General features: G+C 55.6%; 11 protein-coding genes across 11 annotated transcripts, besides 17 other annotated features; 8 read left to right on the plus strand and 3 right to left on the minus strand.

Moving 5' to 3' along the window:
• Positions 1 to 388: 388 nt before the first annotated feature.
• On the minus strand, positions 389 to 937 carry EKO05_0009340 (uncharacterized protein; the record flags this gene model as incomplete). Its single annotated transcript, XM_038946755.1, has 1 exon — positions 389 to 937. The coding sequence occupies one exon, from the start codon at positions 935 to 937 to the stop codon at positions 389 to 391; it is 549 nt and encodes a 182-aa protein (XP_038795934.1).
• Positions 938 to 1,838: 901 nt separating this feature from the next.
• EKO05_0009341 (tRNA 4-demethylwyosine synthase (AdoMet-dependent)) lies at positions 1,839 to 4,272 on the plus strand (the record flags this gene model as incomplete). Its single annotated transcript, XM_038941994.1, has 2 exons — positions 1,839 to 1,875; positions 1,928 to 4,272. The coding sequence occupies 2 exons, from the start codon at positions 1,839 to 1,841 to the stop codon at positions 4,270 to 4,272; spliced, it is 2,382 nt and encodes a 793-aa protein (XP_038795935.1).
• A 464-nt stretch (positions 4,273 to 4,736) lies between these two features.
• Positions 4,737 to 4,772: a tandem repeat.
• Positions 4,773 to 4,890: 118 nt separating this feature from the next.
• Positions 4,891 to 4,952: a tandem repeat.
• Positions 4,953 to 5,009: 57 nt separating this feature from the next.
• Positions 5,010 to 5,038: a tandem repeat.
• A 420-nt stretch (positions 5,039 to 5,458) lies between these two features.
• Positions 5,459 to 9,134, plus strand: EKO05_0009342 (uncharacterized protein; the record flags this gene model as incomplete). Its single annotated transcript, XM_038942141.1, has 2 exons — positions 5,459 to 8,159; positions 8,206 to 9,134. 2 exons carry the CDS (start codon positions 5,459 to 5,461, stop codon positions 9,132 to 9,134), a joined length of 3,630 nt encoding a protein of 1,209 aa, XP_038795936.1.
• Positions 5,839 to 5,846: a tandem repeat.
• Positions 5,847 to 5,899: a tandem repeat.
• Positions 5,900 to 5,908: a tandem repeat.
• Positions 6,472 to 6,617: a tandem repeat.
• Positions 6,797 to 6,810: a tandem repeat.
• Positions 6,811 to 6,845: a tandem repeat.
• Positions 6,846 to 6,877: a tandem repeat.
• A 48-nt stretch (positions 9,135 to 9,182) lies between the features above and the next one.
• Positions 9,183 to 9,206: a tandem repeat.
• A 404-nt stretch (positions 9,207 to 9,610) lies between these two features.
• Positions 9,611 to 9,637: a tandem repeat.
• A 346-nt stretch (positions 9,638 to 9,983) lies between these two features.
• Positions 9,984 to 10,008: a tandem repeat.
• Positions 10,009 to 10,153: 145 nt separating this feature from the next.
• Positions 10,154 to 11,335, plus strand: EKO05_0009343 (uncharacterized protein; the record flags this gene model as incomplete). The annotated part of the gene is made up of 2 exons (XM_038941848.1): positions 10,154 to 11,092; positions 11,138 to 11,335. 2 exons carry the CDS (start codon positions 10,154 to 10,156, stop codon positions 11,333 to 11,335), a joined length of 1,137 nt encoding a protein of 378 aa, XP_038795937.1.
• A 213-nt stretch (positions 11,336 to 11,548) lies between these two features.
• Positions 11,549 to 11,769: a dispersed repeat.
• Positions 11,770 to 12,000: 231 nt separating this feature from the next.
• EKO05_0009344 (uncharacterized protein) lies at positions 12,001 to 12,315 on the minus strand (the record flags this gene model as incomplete). Its single annotated transcript, XM_059637516.1, has 1 exon — positions 12,001 to 12,315. One exon carries the CDS (start codon positions 12,313 to 12,315, stop codon positions 12,001 to 12,003), a length of 315 nt encoding a protein of 104 aa, XP_059493499.1.
• Positions 12,316 to 12,858: 543 nt separating this feature from the next.
• On the plus strand, positions 12,859 to 13,704 carry EKO05_0009345 (uncharacterized protein; the record flags this gene model as incomplete). The annotated part of the gene is made up of 1 exon (XM_038946756.1): positions 12,859 to 13,704. One exon carries the CDS (start codon positions 12,859 to 12,861, stop codon positions 13,702 to 13,704), a length of 846 nt encoding a protein of 281 aa, XP_038795938.1.
• Positions 13,427 to 13,484: a tandem repeat.
• Positions 13,705 to 14,007: 303 nt separating the features above from the next.
• On the minus strand, positions 14,008 to 14,615 carry EKO05_0009346 (uncharacterized protein; the record flags this gene model as incomplete). Its single annotated transcript, XM_038941906.1, has 2 exons — positions 14,008 to 14,412; positions 14,463 to 14,615. 2 exons carry the CDS (start codon positions 14,613 to 14,615, stop codon positions 14,008 to 14,010), a joined length of 558 nt encoding a protein of 185 aa, XP_038795939.1.
• Positions 14,616 to 15,731: 1,116 nt separating this feature from the next.
• EKO05_0009347 ([Formate-C-acetyltransferase]-activating enzyme) lies at positions 15,732 to 17,021 on the plus strand (the record flags this gene model as incomplete). The annotated part of the gene is made up of 4 exons (XM_038941893.1): positions 15,732 to 16,032; positions 16,099 to 16,163; positions 16,210 to 16,719; positions 16,770 to 17,021. The coding sequence occupies 4 exons, from the start codon at positions 15,732 to 15,734 to the stop codon at positions 17,019 to 17,021; spliced, it is 1,128 nt and encodes a 375-aa protein (XP_038795940.1).
• Positions 17,022 to 17,123: 102 nt separating this feature from the next.
• Positions 17,124 to 17,163: a tandem repeat.
• Positions 17,164 to 17,230: 67 nt separating this feature from the next.
• On the plus strand, positions 17,231 to 18,224 carry EKO05_0009348 ([Formate-C-acetyltransferase]-activating enzyme; the record flags this gene model as incomplete). Its single annotated transcript, XM_038946757.2, has 2 exons — positions 17,231 to 18,055; positions 18,108 to 18,224. 2 exons carry the CDS (start codon positions 17,231 to 17,233, stop codon positions 18,222 to 18,224), a joined length of 942 nt encoding a protein of 313 aa, XP_038795941.2.
• A 329-nt stretch (positions 18,225 to 18,553) lies between these two features.
• On the plus strand, positions 18,554 to 19,339 carry EKO05_0009349 (uncharacterized protein; the record flags this gene model as incomplete). Its single annotated transcript, XM_059637517.1, has 1 exon — positions 18,554 to 19,339. One exon carries the CDS (start codon positions 18,554 to 18,556, stop codon positions 19,337 to 19,339), a length of 786 nt encoding a protein of 261 aa, XP_059493500.1.
• A 1,427-nt stretch (positions 19,340 to 20,766) lies between these two features.
• Positions 20,767 to 20,859: a mobile genetic element.
• Positions 20,860 to 21,011: 152 nt separating this feature from the next.
• On the plus strand, positions 21,012 to 22,197 carry EKO05_0009350 (uncharacterized protein; the record flags this gene model as incomplete). Its single annotated transcript, XM_038942029.1, has 4 exons — positions 21,012 to 21,034; positions 21,083 to 21,174; positions 21,228 to 21,341; positions 21,392 to 22,197. The coding sequence occupies 4 exons, from the start codon at positions 21,012 to 21,014 to the stop codon at positions 22,195 to 22,197; spliced, it is 1,035 nt and encodes a 344-aa protein (XP_038795942.1).
• Positions 22,198 to 22,226: the final 29 nt, after the last annotated feature.

A 22,226-nucleotide genomic window follows, 5' to 3' on the forward strand; every position in this document is an offset into this window, starting at 1 on the left:
TACTCAAACTGACCATCAGAATCTCCGCCACCAAGGCCCTGAATGGGAAATATCAAAGTGCAGCCTCGAAGAGACGTTGATTTTCAGACAGTTCTAAGCCTACCGCACCGCAGCATCGACCGTATGCAAACCCAAGAAAAAGGAGGAGAAAAGGAAAGAAAAAGGAAAAGGAAAGGAAAGAAAAAAGAAAAGAGATGGAAAATCCACAAGTACGGCGAACGAGAGTCAGACTCGTATTTCGCTCGAGGCAGTAAACCCACGGGGATAGAAAGACTCGCTGACGCCGCCAGACGCGATGCAGCGAGGACCTACCCCAATTGCCAGCATCCAAGTACAAGCCTGTACAATCCCCGCGAAACAGAACGGAAGCACGCAACGACACCCACCCTCAGTGACCGCACACACGACAAGGATAAGGAAAGTGATGAGCCTGACAATACCCCGTCTGATTGTACTGCGTTGGGTAGGCATAGCCAACCGGATAGCAGCCAGGACCCTGAATAGCAGTGCCATACGGCGGCATGTGGCCTAGCGGCCGCAGCTGGCCCAGCGCGCGCTGGTGGTGGTTCAGCACCGTCGTGATGCTGGTGGCGTGGACGCCCAGCATGCCCTCGAGGTCGTCGGCTTCGATGTCCGAGGCGCGGACGAGGAAGGCGTTGCTGGCTTCCTGGTGCAGCGTGCGCAGGTTGAGGAGCTGGGTTACGGCTTCTTTGCGGCGCGTGGTTAGGTGAGTGTTCTGCTGCTCGAGGGCTTCGATGCGCGCGAGGAGGGTGGAGGGCGCTGGGTGCGAGGATTGGAGTAGCGCGTTTTTGTGCTCTAGAACCGCGATGCGATCGGCTTGCTGCCGCTGCTGCTCTTGTAGCGCTTTGATCTGTGCCCCGAAGCCCATGGGGATGGTCAGTGGGGCGCTGACGGGGGCGGTCGTTGGTCCGGACATTGCGTATCAGTGAAGTATCCAAGCAGAGTATGGTAGTAGTTGCGGCGCGAGCTGTAGCGGTTTCTTCGAGGATCAAGGAGTGCAATACGGGCAGTTGAAAGTAAGGACCAAAAGAGTGTGTGTACGGTTGGGCTCCAAAGGAGTTACAGTGTTGCGTTATGGTGACGAGCGGGTAGCGGCGAGAAGCTATACTGTTGATAACTACTATCTATAAGTAGACACGTGGCTGATCAAACGGACGGTGATCGCGCAAGAGCCGTAGAGGTAAGCAATGAAAGCAAGTCATCTCGGTGAAGTGAATGGCTAGTTGCAGTGCGTGATACTGACCAGCCGCCACTACAACCGGAGAGAAGGCGGGCATTACATTGAATCCAATACTCTAGCTTGAGTCCACTCTCATTAGAAAGCTCTCCATGGAGCCTTATGAGAATGTCAAGTGTTATAACAGTGGCATCGTTCTGGATAAAGAGCTGGATGACGATTTGGGGGGTCGTGGTTGAAGGTAAGAGCAGTGAAGATATAGCTATGGAGAATCGACAGCAGCATTGGTAGAATTGATTTTGACCCATAAGGCGGAGCTAAAAGATGCTTCATTGTCGTACATTGACGTGCTGGTCCAGGGTGTAACTGTTCTGCGTTTAGTAGTGTCTCTTATGTTGCATTTTCGAAAGTATAAATTTAGAGTGCAGAAAACGAAGGCTTCAGAGGATACTGCGGTTACTTTTACTGATAATAAGGTCGATACATCACAGCATTGATGGCGATGCAAGTGGAGTGGAGGAAGGACGTTGCTCTGACCCTGAAGGCCTCGGCCAATCACAATCAAGCCGCTGACCCCGCTAAGCACCCCACGCGGCTGCCAAAAGTTCGCGACGTTGTCCTCTTTCGTTGACATCCAGCCATGGCGATACAAACGAGCCTGGAGCAGCTCTTCGCTGGTCAGTATTCTAGTCGCTGTGCGAATCGATATGTGCTAAATCACGATTGCAGAGCTGCTTGGAATATGGCACACCCATAGAGTGTCTCTGCTTGTGGTCGCGGTTTCGCTTGCTCTGATTGTGCGCCTTACAAGTCAGCGTCGCAATGGCCGAGAGAAGGTGTCTGTCTCGCCTGCTCCGACCTCACCCGTCGAAGAGAAGAAGACCGTCGTGCTTAGACCTGAGTGGCTACCCGAAAACACCACAATTGTTACCTCGAGCTTGAACGTGGATAACCACGCGGAAGACGACACGAAAGTCGTAGCATCAGCTGCGAAAGTGAAGAAGGGGCCCAAGACTGTGAAAGGTCAAAAGCGACCGAAGAAGGTCGCGAAGCCGGTCATCGATTACAACCACACGAGAGACAAGATCCAACCCTTGATCTTCTTCCAGTCTGTCACTGGCACCACCGAAAGACGTGCGGCACAAGTCGCAGAACTTCTCACCTCTTGGACGGCCGGCTGCGAACAGTCTGCCTCCTTTCTCCAGCCCCAGCTGCTCGACCTCTCGGACCTCGACTACGACGACTACTTCATCAACGCACCCAAAGCCGAAGCGAACACAAAGTTCTTCTACCTGATTCTCGCACCCACCTACAACATCGACACGCTTCTAGATGCTTTCATCGAAAACCTCAGCGAAACACACCACGACTTCAGAATCGACACGGCGTCGCTGGGCGGACTCGTTGGATTCTCCGTGTTTGGTTTTGGGGACAAGGAAGGATGGCCGTCAGAAGAGGAGGGCTTCTGCACACAGGCAAAGGAGGTGGACAAGTGGATGGCCAGGCTGACGGGCAGGAAGCGTGCGTACCCACTAGGCATGGGAGATGTCAAGAGCGATGCCGAGGAGCGCCTGACGGAGTGGCGGCTCGGTGTTCAGGAAGCGCTCGTCGAGATTGCCGAGGGACGTGGTTTGGGCGAAGGCGTGCTCGGTAGTGGAGACGCTGTTGAGAGTGACGAGGAAGAGGTGGAAGACGAAGAGGGCAGCGAAGAGGCAGCACGCGTGGATGATGTTGAGGACCTAGGCGGCATGGCCAATGACACCGTCGCCCCCATTCCAGTGGACTTTACGAACTACAAGAGCAAAGCCAAGGTCAACGCGCCCAGCGGACCCAAGGAGATGGTTCCTACTACGTCCCCCACGCACGCGGCGCTCACGAAGCAGGGGTACTCGATCATCGGCAGCCACAGCGGTGTCAAGATCTGCCGCTGGACCAAGTCAGCGCTGCGAGGACGGGGGTCGTGCTACAAATACTCGTTCTACGGGATTGCGTCGCATCTGTGTATGGAGGCAACGCCGTCGTTGTCGTGCTCGAACAAGTGCGTGTTCTGCTGGCGACACGGCACCAACCCTGTGGGCACTACCTGGCGATGGGTCACGGACGCGCCTGATGTCATCTTCGACGGCATCACGGCAGCGCATTACAAGAAGATCAAGATGTTGAAGGGCGTGCCGGGGGTGCGAGCGGAGCGATTTGCAGAGGCCATGCGCATTCGGCACTGTGCTCTGTCGCTGGTGGGCGAGCCCATCTTCTACCCGCACATCAACGAGCTTCTGGGCTTGATGCACAAGAAGCGCATCTCGACGTTCATGGTGTGCAACGCGCAGCACCCTGCGCAGCTGGCTTCGCTGGTGCCTGTCACGCAACTCTACGTGTCCATTGACGCATCGAACAAGGAGTCACTGCGCAAGGTAGACAGGCCGCTGCACCGTGACTTCTGGGAGCGGTTCTGTGCGTGTCTGGACATTCTGCGGGCGCGGCGGTTCGAGCAGCGCACCGTGTTCCGACTGACGCTGGTCAAGGGGTTCAACATGGAGGAGGAAGTCAAGGGCTACGCCGACCTGGTTGAGCGGGCGCTCCCGTGCTTTGTAGAGGTCAAGGGAGTGACGTACTGCGGCACAAGCGCAGCGGGATCCGCGGGGCTCACGATGCAGAACGTGCCTTTCTACGAAGAGGTGGCGGAGTTTGTGACGCTTCTGGAGAAGGAGCTGAACTCGCGCGGACTGGTGTACGGGATCGGAGCCGAGCACGCGCACTCGTGCTGCATTCTGCTTGCGGACAGCCACCGGTTCCAGCGCAACGGCAGGTGGGCGACGAGAATTGACTTTGAGCGCTTCTTCGACCTGTACGAGGGCAAGGTGCAGGGGACGAGGATGCAGGATGGCGAGGTGGTGGGGTGGAGGCCCGAGGACTACCTGGGGCCCGACACGCCCGAGTGGGCGCTCTGGGGCAACAAGGGCTTCGACCCGAGGGACCAGCGCGTGTATCGCAAGGGCAAAGGGCCGAAGACGGAGGATGAAGCCAAGGCTAGCCCGTTGAAGGTGGTGTCGAGGCGAGCAGCCTTTGAGTTTTGAGCAACGCTGCAGACAAAGTTGAGCCTCTAGTCGGCATTCCAACAGTGTTACGAGCTAGGTGTAGTTGCGTTGTGAGTAATTGCTACTGTATTCTCCAAAGCCGTGCGCAAGACAGACGGCAAGACAGACTAGCCGAATGCAGGTATGTCGAGAAGTGCTACTGTATTCTTCAAAGCCCTCGGCAAGACAGACTAGCCGAATGCAGGCATGTCGAGAAGTGCTACTGTAATCTCCAAAGCCGTTCGCACGACCAGGCCGATGCAGGTGGTGTCGAAGAGAGGCGGCTATGCGTTTGAAGTAGGCAACGCTGCTGTACACAGCACCGTAGGATCAGCAACCCAATCCAACACGGTGCAGCGGCTATCGGACAAGCAAGCAGGCGTTGCCCTTCTCCGAAGAGGCCCCTCGTTCACAGCCGGGCAAGCGAGCGGTAGGTATTCCACGCACCCCGTCGATTGGCGCGTCAGGACAGGGCAGCGTCAGGCTAGGCCAGGCCAGGCGGTGGTGCGCTCGCGGCGGGCGGCGGGCCAGATTGGCGGAGCGCAGGTGCATGGATGGACCCGAGCGGCAGATCGGTGGATCCTGGTACGGACATGGGGGGAGCAGGGCGTGAGTGCATGGTGGCTGGTGGCTGGTGGCTGATGGCTGATGGCTGGTGGCTGGTGGCTGGTGGCTAGTGGTGCAGGTTAGGCAGGTGTCGCGCGGTGAGGTCGTTGGGTCTGGCGTGCGTGTGCTGGGAGACGAGGGGAGATGAGGGGAGACGAGAATGGGGGAAGGTACCGGGAGCACACAGGCTCATGGTGTGTGTGGGTGTCTGAGCGCTCGGTAGTGTCCTGACGGCATGGGCATGGATGGCCCCTATGAGGATGGACATGTCAGTCTCCACCGCATCTGCACGAGCCGGAGGCGCCTTCCCCCTTGCCTTCTCTGCTCTCGCTGCACCGCCCTTGGGTTTCTTGGTGTTTGTCAGTTTGTCTGTTTATCTGTTCGCCTGTTTGTCTGCTTCTCTGCCTCGCCCTGCCGTCTGTCTCGAGAGTCGCGGCGCGGTAGATGGTACTGCGACTGCTGGATGCACCGTCTGGGCTGCCCATGTGCCTGCACGTCGCGCTCGGTGCAGCTCCGCGAGTGACACAGCACGCGGTGACATCGCACGCGCCGACATTCCTGCGCCACCACTCGCTTTCCCATGGCCGTCGACATGCAGCAGCCAGCGGCGGCACACAGCGACAGGCTGAGGGTCCCTGCCGAGCACGCGCTTGACGGTCCGGCGAACCAGAGTTGGCGCGCCCGTCGCAGCTCGTCGCAGCACTCGTCGCCGTCGGTCAAGACGCTGCCGCTCTCCGTCGACTCGCGCATCGACTCCAGCGCCCACACCCACGCCCACGCCCACACCCGCGCCCACACCCGCGCCCACGCCCACACCCACGACCACGCCAGCAGCACGCAGCTGCCCCGGACGAAGCGCTCGCCCTCGGTCCTGCGCACCCACGCCGCGTCTCCCGAGCTCATCTCGTCGCTCATCGACCAGCTCTCTGCCCTCTCCGCCTCGACCCAGCACCACTTCGACGCCCTGCCCGCCGTCTGCAGCCCCCCGCCGCCCTCGCCCTCGTCGACCGCGCACGCCGCCCGCTCCAGCAGGTCCTCGCTCGCCGCTCTGCACCACCATGGGCCCGTCGCCGACCGCTCGCCCTACTCCAGCGCCATAAGGGAGCAGAACGACCTCTTCCCGGACGACGCCTGCGAGCCGCCTGTCGTCCGCACCTCGAAGCCCCCCTCGGGCCTGTCGCCCATGACCGCTCCGTCCAACAACAACACCACCAAGACGTGCAAGGAAAAGGTCCACTCGCTCACCTCCTACATCGGCCGCACCGCCGGCAGCTCCACCTCGATCCACTCGTGCCGCTCGGCCCGCTCGTCCCTCAGCATTGGCAACATCAGCATCGACGCTGGCCCCTCTGCCGCGAAGCCCATCGCCCCGGCCTCCGCCGCCAGCAACCGCTCGTCCGCCGAGAGCAAGCGCAGCGTCAAGCGCCCGCGCAGTCTCATGTACATGAGCTCCCGGGAGCGCCTCAAGCAGAAGGAGCTCGACAGCCGCAAGCGCATCGACGACACGGCCTCGCCCGACTCGTCACGCAAGCCGGCCTCGCAGCTGTTCTCCTACGAAGACACCATCAAGGAAGAGCCTGTTACGCGAGACGGCCACCACTACGAGCATGATCACGAGTACGACCGCGACCAGAGACACAACTACGACCACAACCACGACCAGAAACACAACCACAACCACAGCCACAACCACAGCCACAACCACAGCCACAACCACAGCCACAACCCTAACCACAACCCTTCACTCGCCATCCCCAATCACGCCCTTTTTCCTGCCCAGCGCAACCCAAGCACAATCTCCAGTCCACCGCGCCGCATACGAATGAACCTGGTAGACGGTCCCAACGGCGAGAGCCCGAGCGAGCAGGGCCTCATCCCTGACCGCGGCTCGTCCCTGCGCCACAGCAGCCCCTCGAAGAAGAGCAAGAAGAGCAGCGCCAGCACCAGCACCAGCACCAGCACCAGCAAGACCAAGACCAAGACCAAGGACAAGGCAAAGGAAAACGAGCGACCAGCGACAATCGCAGTCTCGGTCCCAGAAGAACCGCCCGCGCCGAGCATGGATCCGGAAGAGGCCCGGCGGCACAGGCTGCTGAGGGAGCTGGAGCAGGAGGAGAACGAAGTCGCGCAGAGGATCAAGCAGTTGAGGGAGCAAAAACTCCTGAGAGACAAGCTGGCAGGAAAGCTGCCTGCAGAGCCCCATCTCTTGGACCCTCCGAGCCCTGAAGCCTCGCCTCGTTCAATCGCACGGCCAGCGTCTGACGAGCGAGTGCAGCGCAGCGCAAACGCCCACAGACGCCTGGAAGCCCCTACACCGCCGCCAATCAGCTCCTCCAGAGAGAGCGGCCTCAACAAGCCCCTTCCCAGTGTCCTCCCGCGCGAGCCCACACGTCCACCACCCCTGCCACCGCATCTAAGACGTTCGCGACACAGGAGCCTGACGCTGAACGACGGCGACGACCTAGCCTTGCCAATCAACTATGCCCTTGCCCTTGAATGCCTGGACAAGTCCGCACCAAACTCACCACTGTCCCCCCGCATGCGTGTTGCCTCCCCCCCTCCTCCTCCACGCATCAGCACCGCGCCTACCAGAGACACAGGCTCTACAAGACCTATGCCCACGCGGTCCAGCTCGCTCTCCGTCGGCGGGAGATCCGCACTCAGTCGCAAGGCGAACAGCACGGCCATGCAGGCGCCGCAAGGCCACAAGCATTCGGCGAGTCTGACCGAGGACAGACCGCCAGCCTTCCGCTCGGCCAGCGAGGACATCTCGTCTGGGCGGCACTCTTCGCTCAGCACGGCATCCGCCTCGAACAGCTTCTCGCACCAGCAGAAGCGCACGCTGAAGAAGAAGCGCTGGTCGCACCCCGACCTCCCCGCGAAAGCAGAGAAGGCGCACAACGACAAGGTCGATGCAGCCGAGGCGGCAGAAGCACGGGCAGCACAAGCAAGAGCAGCGCAGAACCCCTGGAATCCAGTCATTGAAGAGCGGCCCACGTCGCTAGACTCGGTTGACATGGACGTGGATGCTTATCTGAATTCGCCGCGCCTGTCCCAGAAGATACGGCATCCGCAGACCGGCAGGATCATCTCGTTTTCCGAGGTCGGCGATCCCAACGGCTATGCCATCTTCGTGTGTGTGGGCATGGGCCTGACGAGATTCGTCATGGCCTTTTACGACCAGCTTGCTACGACCTTGAAGCTGCGGCTCATCACACCGGAGCGTCCAGGGATAGGGGGGAGTCAGGTGGATCCCAATGGGACTCCCCTCACATGGCCGGGTGAGTGCTGCCTTGATTCTGGCGCAACAACAACTGACAGCAGTAGACGACGTGCTCATCATATGCCAAGCACTGAGGATCACCAAGTTCTCGCTCCTCGCGCACTCGGCAGGCGCCATCTATGCTCTGGCGACCTCACTGCGAATGCCACAACACATTCGTGGCCGGGTCCATCTCCTCGCACCCTGGATCCCGCCCTCGCAGATGGCACCCATCGGCATCGGCCGCGACTCACCACCCACACAACAGCTCCCGCGATCCCAGCGTTTCCTCCGCGCCCTTCCCGTCTCGCTGCTCAAAGTCGCCAACTCGACCTTCCTCAGCGGCACGAGCGCGTCCCTCCAGCGCACAGGGCCCAAGCAGTCCCCCCGAACCCGTCGAAAAAGCATAGCGCCTCAGACCGCCACGCGCACAGAGACGCCACCACCGCGGCCCCTCTCCAAGGACAACCGCCGCGAATCGATGCTGCTGATGGATCAAGTCCTCCCCAACGCCAGCCCGCTCACCCTGACCGTCTCCAACTCGGCCGATCCCGCGCGCGAAAAAGCGCACCTCGAAGCCCTCTCCCTCGCCGAGCGCGAACGCCAACACGCCTTCGACGAGCGCCTCACATTCGCCATCTGGGACCGCGCAACCGCCAACGCGAACCCGGCCACAGATCTGATCGTCTGCCTCGAGACCAAGCAAACCATCGGCTTCCGCTACGAAGACATCAACCGTCCCGTCGTCATCCACCACGGCAGCAAGGACTCGCGCGTCCCCGTCGACAACGTGCGCTGGCTGGGCAAGCTGATGCGCAAGTGCGAGGTGCGCGTCCTGGACGGCGAACCGCACGGCTTGATGGCCAGCGCGCACGTCATGGGCAACGTGCTCACCGAGATGGCCGGCGACTGGGACGACTGGACCACGGTTGTCAAACAGGCCAGTGTTTCTGACTTGAGGAGCTTGGCCAGGCGGAAAGCGAGTTTTGCGTGATGAGGACTTGGCAGAACCCCCACCACCATCTACAGCGCGTCACAACATCGAACAAACGCACAAACGAACGAAGATACAAATCCGCGAGCAAGCGAGCGCCGTTGCACTTGTCTCTAGACGCCTCACCCATCCACCTCCGGGGTCCTGTCATCGCACCCCCTGTACCCTTGTACACATTTTGTATTGTCTACACTTGATTCATTACGCCCGCACCTCTCTTTTGTCGCTATACCCCCTTCTTCCGACCTTTGTTAGCTTTTGTATAGGCAGATGCACCTTGTATTAATTCGAGCTGATATTCATCCGGGCTGAACGGAGATCCCATACCTTCTCTTCGGGTCAGGATCGTAGCTCGATTGTGCACGTCGACGTGGATAGGTAAACACATGGCTAGAAAGAGAGGGGACCCGTACCAAAACAACCAACCAATAAATCTAGCCACCGCCAACCGCAATCATCTACTCATTATCTACTCACTTCCTTCCTTGCTTGATTCCTTACTTGACTCCTCAACACAGCACCACCAGTCTCCCAGCAGCCACGACTCGAGAACAGCACCTCCACTGCAGCTACGGCCTTGTGTTCCCACCAAGCCTGTCTCCAACCCTCCTTCCGCTGTCGGTCTCGCTGTGTCCACTTCCGCGCGTGCGCGTACCCGTACTTCCACCCCACCGCAAAGCTAGCCAGCCAGCCGTGGTGCTCTGCTTACCAATGCATCGCCAGACTCCGGCGGGGCAGTGAAGGAGCGAGTAAGTAATGGCATGTTGTGGGAGTCGGTGGATCAGGCACCCGACCAACAACCTTCGCTAGCGCTGTTTTGCGAAGAGGGCATCTGTAATCTGGGTGTGAAGAGAGAGAGAGAGAGAGAGAGAGACGGGGGAGGTTGAAAGGTGGATGAGTGGTATAAGGAGGGACTAGAATTACCTGCAACGTGTGAGACAGGTTCAGAGTTCTAGCAGTGAATTCCTTGTCCCATCTCAACATCTCCATTCAATACCCTCCAAACCCACTCCCCCACCATGTCGACACGCGCAGCGGTAGCAACAGTCGGTCTCAAGGCTAAGCTAGGATTGATCCAGGTCCCCACCATCACGCCCACGGGTGAACAAGTTCGTGTCCGCGTGGAGTGGACGGCGTCGACGCCGTTGGATCTGCACCAGAATGATGGCGGCTTGCTGGTTACGCATCCACAGGTGCTAGGGGATGGTACAGCGGGTACGATTGTGGAGGTAGGGCCTGGTGCGAAGAGACTGAGGGTTGGCGACAAGGTGTTGGGTTCACGTGGAGGAGTCAGGCGGAGAAGAGTCAGCAGGAGTTTGTCACGGTGGATGAGTGGCAGCTTGCGAAGGTTGGTTTGTGGCCAGGGTTTTGCTTCACGTGTGCTGAGCATGAGAGAGCTATCAGAGGGTTTTACGCTTCCAGAGGCGGTGACGCTGCCGAACAACTTTGTCACTGTGTTCCACGCCCTGACCACCGACTTGGGTGTCGAGCTGCCGTGGCCGAGGCCGGACGCCTGTTCGCCTGCGAGTGCTCACAGTCCATTTCTGGTCTGGGGTGGTTCGTCATCCGTAGGTCAGTTTGCGATACAGATTCTGCAGTACTATGGCTACACCAATATCCTAGCTACTGCTTCGCGCAAGCAGCACCACAAGCTGCGCCGCCTTCGTGCTAAGGCTTTGTTCGACTACAGCGACGACGGCATTGTATCTTCCTTGCTTCGAGAAGGGGGTGATGCCGGCATACCACTGATCCTGGACTGCATTGGGAGCAAATATGGGAGCATTGTACCCATCTCTCAAGTTGCGAAGAATGGCGCCAAGATTGCGATCCTGCTCCCTGCTATTGTGCGAGACTCGAGCGAGACGGAAGCTCCTGAATATGAGATGGACGTTCAGAAAGTAGCAGACTGGGAGAAAGGCGTGGATGCTCGCGGTGTCAGGACACACTTCTATGCCGAGGTAGGTAATGAGGCTGACAATGCGAGGAAGCGCTGACGCTCCCAGAACGAGTTTTTCAAACATCACCTCCAATCCGACATCATGCCTACGATGCTGAAAGACGGCATTGTCGAACCGCAAAGGCAAAAGGCTGTCGACGGTGCGACACTACTGGAGAGAGCGCAAAAGGCAATGGACATGTTGAGACGAAAGGAAGCCAGCATGGAGAGGTTGGTGTGGCGCGTTAGCGATACGGACGCATGAGAGCGGTGAGGTCACTGGTGTGGTTCTTTTGCTCGGATAGGACGGGTGTTTATTAAAGTGTTTCGGAAAGCGCTCGTGGTGGGAACAGGAAGAGATGGAAGGAGCGATGCAGGGGCAGCCCGGCCGGCCAGACTTCTGTCATGTCCACGACTCCACGGGCACCAACAACGCCAAGCGAGATGCGAAGACTCCAAGGAACGTTGGTAGCGCAGGTACTATGGAATCTGGTGAAAGTAGAATCCCATGGCCATTGCGGTGGGTCTTGTGCAGAAGCGCCTATTAACGTTTATAACAAGCGCACACGGATGCTGCCACAGATGACAAGAAGGGAGGTGTCCGCTGATTAGTGTAAAGCCAAGAAAGCCTCGGAAGTCGGACTTGCTAAGCCTCTGCTTGCACTGGCCATGAGACTCTACTTTCGCCGGAGACCACAGTACGTACGCCGTACACGAGGAGACAGAATCTGCCTCAAATCACCTCGAATGTGCCTGCGTGAGCGTCTGTTGCTGACATTTAAAGTCAGGAAGGCAGCCACAATTGATCTCCCACCATTTTTTAAGCAGCGACATCATTTCCAGATCATCTCCAGATTCCAGTTCATCAGCAAGCGACAACGTATTTCTCGATCAGGGATTCAGGAGCATTGACCCTGAGGTTTTCCCGATTCATTTGCAGATTAAACGGACCTGACTAAGCCTGAACGGGCCTGGACATCCATAGCTCCCGATCCTTGACAGGAGACCGCTCAACGCCTCTGCGTCGTTTTCCATCGCTTCCTCGGCCACCTTAGCAAACCCACCTCGCTCCCGTTCAGACAACAGCAAAGCGCGGTGTGACGCAAGTCGAGCGCTTGCGATAACGGTGACTTTGTCTGTGGAGATGTCATATAGTGCCGAGCCTCGCATTGACCACATCACAGATGAAACCGTCCACATGCTCGCGAACGTTTCAACCCAGGTCTCTGGGCGCTTCGACCTCATGAAACAACTCGCTTACATATCGCTTACGGGCTAGATACCTGCCACAGTGCATGGTGGCCGCTGTCGCGGGAACGCCCCATCCGCCGTAATCTGCCATCCTTTGATCTTAGTCATTCCGAAGCTGGCTCCTGACTGGTGGAGGAACCCGGCCAAGCTCGGACGAGACTCCATACCATGCCTGACATCCCAGAAGCGGACAAATGTCCTGGTCAATCCGGTTAAGAAAGCTGGCAAGCGCTGTTCCTGAGGCTGCGCTGCATCGGGATTCGGTTTCGGATGTTTAATGAACGACCCACAACAAGGCATGAAAGGAATGGTTCGTTTTGGCAGAGGGCATATATATGCATCCACTGCTGTCGACTCTGCTTTCTTGTCCAAACATCAGTTTCCACTTCCACTTCATCAGCTTTCTTTGCTTCCTAGGTCTGTGACCTTGACATTCGTTGTTACCACACTCATTCTTTACACTCTTTCAAAAAAGCTAGCTTCTCACCACACCCTCTACCAACTACCTTTCCAACCAAAAACCTACCAACCATCAACATGAAGTCCTACTCCGCCGTTGTTGCCCTTGCTGGCCTCGTTTCCTCTGTCGCCGCCCACGGCTACATCTCCTCCCCCACCCCCCGTATGCCCGGTGATGGCCTCAAGGCTGCCTGCGGTGACCAGGTCTACAACCAGCAGAGCTCTGACCACTTCGGCAACGTCCAGGGTGCTCTCCAGAACCTTCAGGGTAGCCACCCCGACTGCCGCATGTGGCAGTGCAAGGGTGTCCCGTTCGCCGATGCTGGTGAGGTCTTCTCCTACACCGCCGGCCAGGTCGTCCCCATGAAGATTGAGATCCGCGCTCCCCACGACGGTGTTGCCAACGTCTCTGTCGTCAACATCAAGACCGACAAGGTCATCGGCAAGCCCCTCATCAGCTGGGACAAGTACGCCCTGACCAGCTCGCCCATGTCGGAGCACCCCGACTGGACCAGCTTCGACGTCACCATGCCCGATGTCTCCAGCGAGTGCGCTGAGGCCGGTGACTGCGTCATCCAGTGGTACTGGGACGCTCCCACCATCAACCAGACCTACGAGTCCTGCATCGACTTCAAGATGAGCGGTCGCTCCGGCTCCGGCTCCAGTTCCGGCTCCGGCAGCTCTCCCGCGCCCGCCTCCAGCTCTGCCCCTGCCGCCTCTTCGACCGCCACTCCCACCAAGCCTGCTACCCCCTCTGCCAAACCCACTGCCGCCGGCTCTTCCTCCACCCTCCCCGAGCAGTTCACCATTGAGCAGTTCATCTCTTGGCTCGAGGCCAACGCTGGCTCCAGCGCTGTTCAGAAGCTCCGCCGTGCCATCCAGGCCCGCACTGCCCGCACCCACGCCCGCGCTTTCAGCGGTTAAGCAGTTCGCCTCGGTTGTGACGATAGGAATGTTGGAAAATTTGTAGTGGTGATGTCGCTTTTTATTCTCTTGTAGATATGCATTTCAGTCATGAATATATCTTTCCACTTCGGTGGGCTTTCTACCTCGTGTGTTACTTGGGTGCTTGTGATGTGATTTGAATTGATATGCGCACTACTTCGTGAACCAGCATGTGCTCGGTCGATAGCTTAAAAAGTTTGCATTACACCCAACTCGAGCAATTAGTGATTACCTATCAGTGCATACCAATCGATACAGCGAGGCAAGAACCGAGACCCCACCCTACTTCAACATATCAAACACAATCCCATGCGGCCCTCCCTCAGCGGACGGATAATCCAGCTCGAACCACGTAAAATCAAAATCCCTGTCGTCACTCGCCGGGTGCAACAAGAACTGCGCAACCTGGCCCTTGGGACAGGGATGAACAGCGCCTCCGCCAACCGTAGCCTTCCCGGCAGGAGTAAGCGTGACCGTGGCGACCGTCTTGATGGGCTGCGGCCTGCTGTTCCACGTATCCTTGTCCTTGTTTATTGTGGGCGGGAGCGAGGAGACGTTGAATTGGTAGGGCGCCTGGCCTGAGAGCGTCCAGGGCGCGCCTTTGGAGGAGTTGGTGTTGAGGTAGAATTGCAGCTGGCACCATTCGGCGTCGTTGGAAGGGACGTCGAAGGAGATCTCGGTGTATTTCTAGGTAAGCGTTAGTCGGGGATAGGTCGTGCAATGGTGGAGGGTTTTACTTGTTGGGAGATGGCGCCACTCAGTCGAGTGCCTGGCGCTACGTCCGGAGCGTTGGCGTCGACCGGTATAATCAGGTGAGGAAATTGTCTGTTGACGAGCGTGCCCATGCATGGCAGGCCAAAGAGGACAGGGAGGAGAGCTAGTGTGTGCATGTTGATGATTGAGATTCCAGTCAATGATAGTCTGCGTGAATCTGGATTGTTGTATGAGGAGGAAGACGTTTTATGGCGATACTTATACCTGACAGGAGCTACCAGATGCAGTATTGCACGATAAAGGCGAGTAGTCCAGAATTGCTCATGGCGTTGTGGCCCCTTACAGGGTCGTGGTACGACGTGATGAAAAGTCACATTGGTCTCGATGCTCAGCTATGTTCATCTTTAGTTCCAGTATCGTATCCAAGGTGGGCCAGTGCTAAAGTTCGAATCAGCACTCGGGGTAGCCGGGTCTCACTAATTCAGTTACTTAGTGAGAGCATAGCCATAGTGCCGTCCAATCGAAACTGACTCATGCTACTCGCCGACGGGGGAAGCAACTTTGGCAGTAGTGTTTCGTAGGTGAGCAATCGCAAATCACGTGTTGTACTTGACGGAAGAGACGGGTGTACTTGTTGCAGGTCCTACGTAGTACATCAAATCAATATCGCATCCGTATTCGCAGGTACACGTTGAGTAAGGAAAGTACCCACGAGACTCTGGCAGCTGCCAACGGTCAATTTGCGTGACGTCGTATTGAAGTCGTATAGACAGTGACACCATTCAAGAAATCATGAGAAGTAGAAATCTCGTAATGAAGTGAAGTCCTGTTTGTTCGTGACACAGCATCTTGACTTGCTTCGTTCTACGTTGTGCGAAAACGCTCGGTCGTACTACACAAACGCAGGGTTAGCGTACACAAAAGTCTACAGAATGAGCTAACGTTTGCTCTCCACTATCAAAATACATCCTGACTTGACGGCAAAGAACAATTTGTGCAATGTTTGGTTAGCTGTAGGTTCGCTACTTTGCGGGCTAGTTAGAGCTATTACTACATTTACAACGACTATAACGCGATTGACGCCGCCGCACAATCATTGGTTCGGCGACAGTTTCGCTGTTTGCTGGAGTCGAAGCAAGGTCAATTGTAAGTGAGATGGTGAGGTGGTGGAAAGACGCGCTAAGTGCCTCGGCAAACTCAGTGCGTCATGGCGCATGGAGCTTTATCACCTCCACCAGCACCAGCACTCGTAGTTGTCAGTTATCATCAATGTCTCCAGCCTGCCGTGCAACATGGGCTTGCTACCACGAATTCGACCCCCATTGAGTTCTACCCTTGCTGCGCCTCGTCTACGCCCTGTGCATCGAGGCCTCCACCTTGCGCCGCCATGGCTTCTCGATGACTACATCCCGCGCTACCATCTCATCAGTTCCATTGACGCGTCCAAGAAACGATCCCTGGCTCACGCGCATCTGAGTAGTTGCAATCTTTGTCCGAGACTATGTGGAGTGAATCGCTATGAGAAAACGGGCGTCTGCTTAATAGGCGCGGAGAAGGTGAAAGTCAACACCATTGCACCGCACTTTGGAGAAGGTGTGACTCTGCCACATGCGCTTGCTTGCGGGCGATGAGAAATCATGGTTACTGATAAAAACCTAGAACCATGTCTCCAGGGCCACAACGGATCTGGAAGCGTCTTCTTTTCTGGCTGTAACCTGAGATGTGTATGTGATATTGTTGGCTCTTCACGGTAGATCTGACCATCTTCAGGTGTTCTGCCAAAACCATGACATTGCTCATCAACGTAATGGCTTCGATCTCACTCCGGAGGAGCTCGCGGAGTGGTACATGAAGCTACAGGATGTAGGAAAGGTGCACAACATCAACCTCGTTACACCCGAACATGTTGTCCCTCAGGTCGCTCTCTCCATTCTGCATGCCCGTGATATCGGTCTGCGAATACCCATCGTATATAACACATCCTCGTTCGATTCGTTGGAAAGCCTGAGACTTTTAGATGGGCTGGTGGACATCTACCTACCAGATTTTAAGGTGTGGAGAGACAGCACAAGCAAGAGACTGTTGAAAGCGGACAACTACACAGCGACAGCTATGGAGAGTATCAAGGCGATGCATAAGCAAGTCGGTGACCTCTGCTTCACCGCTGATGGCATTGCGAAGAAGGGTGTCTTGGTACGGCATCTTGTGATGCCGGGAATGGAAGACGAAGGCAAAGAGATAATGAGATGGCTTGCAGAGAATGTTTCGAAAGACATGATGGTACGTAGCCTATTTGTTGACATTACGTGGTATTCTAACATGCTACTTAGGTGCATATTATGGAGCAGTACTTTCCTCGGGCTCACGTTGGCAAAGAGCGTCGCAGCGGCGGCAATTCAAAGAGTAATGTTGTCGAGCCCGGCGGTGTGCAAGCTACTGCAAGCACGAAGAAGGAACTGAGGTATGCAGACATCAACCGGCCAGTCGACCTAAACGAAGTAGCAGCTGTAAAGAAAGCAGCCGAAGAGGCAGGGCTGTGGCGCTTTGCCGAGGCTGCAAAGCATGGTGGTTTCAATATATGAGCGGTTCAACGCTCCCTTATATGATCGTCACCTTTTAGGTTGTCGTAGTGTGAGCTGCGCTTGCCCAATATGCAGACGCAGATGAGCTCTTTCCTGATCTGGCCTCACCTCAACTCACCTCACCTCACCACACCCGACTTCATTCTTTACTTGCCAACACCACCTTCTTCGGCTACCAAACGCACATTACTACAATGACTGCCACTCCAATGGCCGATGTTACCGATCTTGTGGAGGTTGTGCATCAGCTTAAGGTTGAACGAGACACCTGGAAAGCCGTTGCTCTCCAATACAAGGGCGCTTTCGAAGTGCAAACGGCTCGCCTGAGGGAGCTACAAGATATCTGCTTCGCTACGCAAGCAGAATTGGAGAACGAACACGCTCAGTATCGACGCTTAGATCCTAGTCTCGATGGCGCACCCCGCGATCGTCTGCCCAGCTTGAATAGCACAGCGGATCATCAAGATGAACCCTCTTTTGGTACAGCAACCTTATTTTCGCCGAGTCTAATCGATGTGAGTTGGCGATTCAAGCCTTCTGAGAGCTGTTGCAATCCCATCTTCAAGCGCGTACAGCAGTTTTCAACCCAGCAAAACTACGGTACAGCTCTGGTCGAAATTGAAAGGTTGTTACGAGGTCCGCTAAGCTCCAAAGCTCGTGCGGAGGGACTATTGTTGAAGAGCAGCATCTTGCAAGCGACCGGTCCTGACGCGCTCTACGATGCCCTTGCAGCTTGCAGTGAGGCTCTCGAAATTTGTGACCGTATGTCAGAGCTAGAGTCTCTGCTACCAAAGATCCAATACCAACGCGGCATCTACTATTATCAGCTTCGAATGCTCCAACAAGCACGAGATGCATTTACGGCGATCAGCAAAGACAACCTGCTATTTGAGAGGGCCAACGAGTACCGTCAGTCGTGCGATGACGAGCTTGAGTTGCTCCATATTCAAAAAGGTCGTTCCGCATTTGACGAGAAACGATCCACCTCGATCACCGATAGCTTTCTCGCGCATCTAGATGTCGGTTCGACACATGTAAACTAGGAATAAGCTCTGAGTCGTAGGTGGTCACTGACAAGATGTATAGGGTAGAATTCGCCGCACGAGTGCGCAGTTTAGATTACGCGCCACCGCGAAGGCAAAGCGAATGTCACTTCCTCACAGATGGACGTCCTCAAGAACTGATGAGGCTGGATCTGGCTGAAGCTTCAATCTTGTGTCGCACTTGCAGCTGTGGCGTGATTGCCATTGTTGTAACCGAGTAATAGAACGTCAATTCAGCTATGGTGGGAGGGAGTGTCCATTAATCGACTATCTTCACTGTGCGTATCTCAGATGCTTCTCTCTTTGGCCTTGTATTTTATGCTTGCAACATTTGAAGGGACATTGTGCGTATTTGACATGATTACGAAAACATTGTAGACAAGATGAGACGTGAGAATAAGACGACCGGGCCAAAACAACAGAAACTTTTCCCAGGAGACAGTCCACTTCCACTGGCATTCATCACAAATACAAAAGCACTCCCCTTCAATGGAAAGTTTCAGGCAATGCCATATACCTACAACCCAGTCAGCGTTTGTGTTCGCTACCCGTCCTTTCAGTCACGATCATGTCTATTACCCAATCGATGCTCTCCTATTCTCGCTGACTGAACCAGAATCACCTATCGAATCTAGACTGACCCTGTCGCTACTTGGAGCAAGCATACCTAGAGTGGCACTGACAGATACCGCCCATAGTGAGGGCTCGCAAGCAGATCAACACGGCATCACAAATGTGAACGCAAGATATGGTCCGGTAGCAGTTTTGCGCCGTACACAGACTCAAAGCATGCTAATGTGCTGCCAAATGTTTCAGGCCACCATTCGAAATATCTCAAGTAAGCCTTGGTCCAAGGACGGAGACAGTACGATTTACGAGCATTTCCAATCAATGAGAAAGCTAGCTTACGAAGCTCAGCAACTCGCCGAAGGAGCACAAAGCCAAGGTCTGCAAGCACGATGTGAGTACTGGTTGGGATGCGCCTGCGCAGGTACCCAAGACTTCCTCGCTGCGGCAGATCACTTGAAGCGCGCTAGGTGGCTGGATGTACCTGATGGTCTGAGATTCGAGGAGAAGGCGGACATTCACTTCTTGCTGGCATGCGTGGAGAAGCACATTGAAGCTGTAGTAAAAGATGATTTTGCGGTAGGGTCAGACCAATATTGTTCTTCACAGGAGCGTGGGATGTCGTTTGCAAACGAGGCGTCACTGCAGAAATGGACAGCGCCAGAGCACTCGTACACCAAACATGGACTGGAGACCCCACGTTTTTAGTATGAAATCCAAACTGCTATGTGTATGACACCATTACCTACTTCTAAAGTCACTGCTACCTCGCTAGCATGCGTCCATCGAGGATAGAGCGTCCAAAATTGATCTTGAGCACCTGTAATAGGACGATGCCAGAATACAAAACAGTGATCCAAACATAGACTAAAGTTATGCTGAAGCATTTGGTTGAAAGCCAGACTTTGAACATCAGCCAGAGTAGTGCAGAAGTAAATTCCCACACGGAGAGAGCCGTGTCGCACAAGTTGTGACTTCAAAGCGCGTACGGTGATGGCTCACTCAATGTACAGACATATTGGAAGCTCAGCGGTGTGTCCTTCACCGCTACTTGGCGTCCAATCACTGAGCACTTTTGTGTTCAGATGACCAGAAGTCGGTGAAGGGATCCACCGAAAAGAGGAGATGTAACGCGCAAGGCTGACTTACTACAGAGAGCATATAACAAGCCCGTCTAAAGGAGTGGTACCGCACCGGAATTTGCCTATATTGTAGCACTAAATTGTGGTATTGTTGTACTAGTATAATGCTGTTTTTGGCTGCAACGAGTGGTGTTTTTCAAAAGAAGCAAAAAAAGACACCTGATTTAATGCCAGCAACACAAACGATTGAATCATTTATAGTACGCTGTGTGTGTAAGTTGAGATTTTGTGCAGTTTAGTACACTGATCGAGATAACAACAGCACTGCAAATGCATCGATGATCAGCGCAACTCCAATGCTGACTGCGAGCGTGTGGGAAACATTAACGAATCACAAGACCGTACAAGGATCAATGGAAAGCTTATGTTGAGTTGCCCAGAACTGTAGACATACTAAGCGCTTGCTTTGCAGCCTTGCAGCCTTGCACCCTGACAGCCTGACCATTGACATTGGACCACATCAGCTAGCCGTGAATGTCACACGCCCGTTCGATCCTATTCGAAATATGTAGCGCCCGGTCTTGTCCGAGAAGGGCAAGGCACTGGTCCCATCGCAAGACCCTCCTCGAATATCTACGATCTGGAGGTCTTTGGCATTGTACTGGCCGAACGATACGATCCATTTGCAGCGAGGACACTGAAGACACTTCACTACAGCTTCATTAGTCATTCACGGGTGGTGACGCTGTGTGACATCTGTACATCAACGTAACCTTCACCAACATTTTGTACTGCTGGGTCAAGATATCATATCCATTCGTGTTACTGGGATGATTTAAAAGTCAAAAGTAAAGACTGCTAGCCGCGTGGTCTCATGGACAAAAATGTCGCCGCCCATCGCAGGCAGTTGCATCGCAAGCGTGCAGCTATCGGAACAGACTGTGTTATATGACAAAGGCAACCTTGATTCTGAATCTGGCCGATGCGGTTGTCGCTATGTGTACTACGCGAGAATATTCTTCCAAAAACCCCCCCAATGTTCTTCCAGACCTTTCGTGACGTTGAGTTGTGTGGGTGTGAAGTTGAGTGCAACATGGTGGGGGTGCGCATCACGCGAATCCGCGCGTCACGCGCACGGCCATGGTACATGCCCCACCGCAGACAGACGCAAGTACGCAAGCGCAATTGTAATCCGCTTACCAAGTGGATGACGCTCGACATTGACGACCGTAAAGTAATAAAAAACACTGCCACCCAGCCTCCAGTTGTTGATTCACTCGAGCTACCCATTGATCTTCATGATGGCACCTAAAATCTTTCTGTGAGCTTGCTGAGTATACATTCGGAGCAACCAGCTAACAGGCACCAGTACTGGCGCAACCGGCTACATCGGCGGTGATACGCTCTATGCTCTTTACAACAAACACTCCGATTATGAAATCGCCGCCCTTGTAAGATCGGGTACGTGCATTATGGAGTCGACATGAGAGGACGAATTCTGACAACTGCAACAGAGGAGAAGGGCAAGCCTGTGAAGGACGCGTTTCCCAAGATTCGTCTTGTGATTGGTGATTTGGACAGCTCGAAGCTTATCGAAGAAGAAGCCGCGAAAGCTGATGTTGTTATCCGTAAGTTCCACAATCCATGCTTGCTGTCTTCAGGTCTCATATCGTCACAGACACAGCCGATGCCTCAGACAACGAGCCAGCTGCAAAGGCCATTGCCAAAGGTCTCGCATCTGGACACTCAAAGGAAAACCCTGGATTCTGGCTGCACACCGGCGGCACGGGAATCCTCTGCTGGGAGACAATGCGCGACGAGAACCGGCTGGGTGAGCATTCGGACCGCGAGTACAACGACTGGACGGCCGTGCAGGACCTGACCAACCTCCCGTCTGATGCTTTCCACAAGAACGTCGACGACCTGGTGCTTAACGCGGGTTCAGATAGCGTCAAGACCGCGATCCTCTGCCCGCCGACCATCTACGGCCGCGGCCGCGGCCCTGCGCACACGCGCAGCCGGCAGGCGTATGAGCTCGCCCATCTTATACTGACGGGTGGATACGTCCCGGTGATTGGCCAAGGAAAGGCGCGCTGGAACAATGTTCACGTTGCCGACCTGGCGCAGCTTTTCGTCCTGCTCACCGAAGCTGCGGTGTCTAACAAGACATCTGCCGAGCTGTGGAACGAGAAGGGCTACTACCTCGTTGAGAACGGCGAGCACGTTTGGACCGATCTTGCGCGCAACATGGGAAAGAAGGCGGTCGCCTTGGGCTTGCTGAACGGCGAGCTGGAGGAGAAGAGTCTGGGCAAGGACAAGGCGATTGAACAGGCGGGCTTTGAGGCTGTGAGCTGGGGGTTCAACTCCCGGGGCAAGGCGGAGAGAGCGGCCCAGGTCGTGGGTTGGAAGCCCAGCGCGCCGAGCATCGACGACACGCTTGAGGAGATCTTGATGGACGAGAAGAGCAGGATCGATAAGAAGTAGACGGAGCAGTAGATTCATCAGGGAAGAGT

This window comes from Ascochyta rabiei, chromosome 16 (assembly GCF_004011695.2).
Source record: "Ascochyta rabiei chromosome 16, complete sequence".
In the NCBI taxonomy this organism is placed as follows: domain Eukaryota; kingdom Fungi; phylum Ascomycota; class Dothideomycetes; order Pleosporales; family Didymellaceae; genus Ascochyta; species Ascochyta rabiei.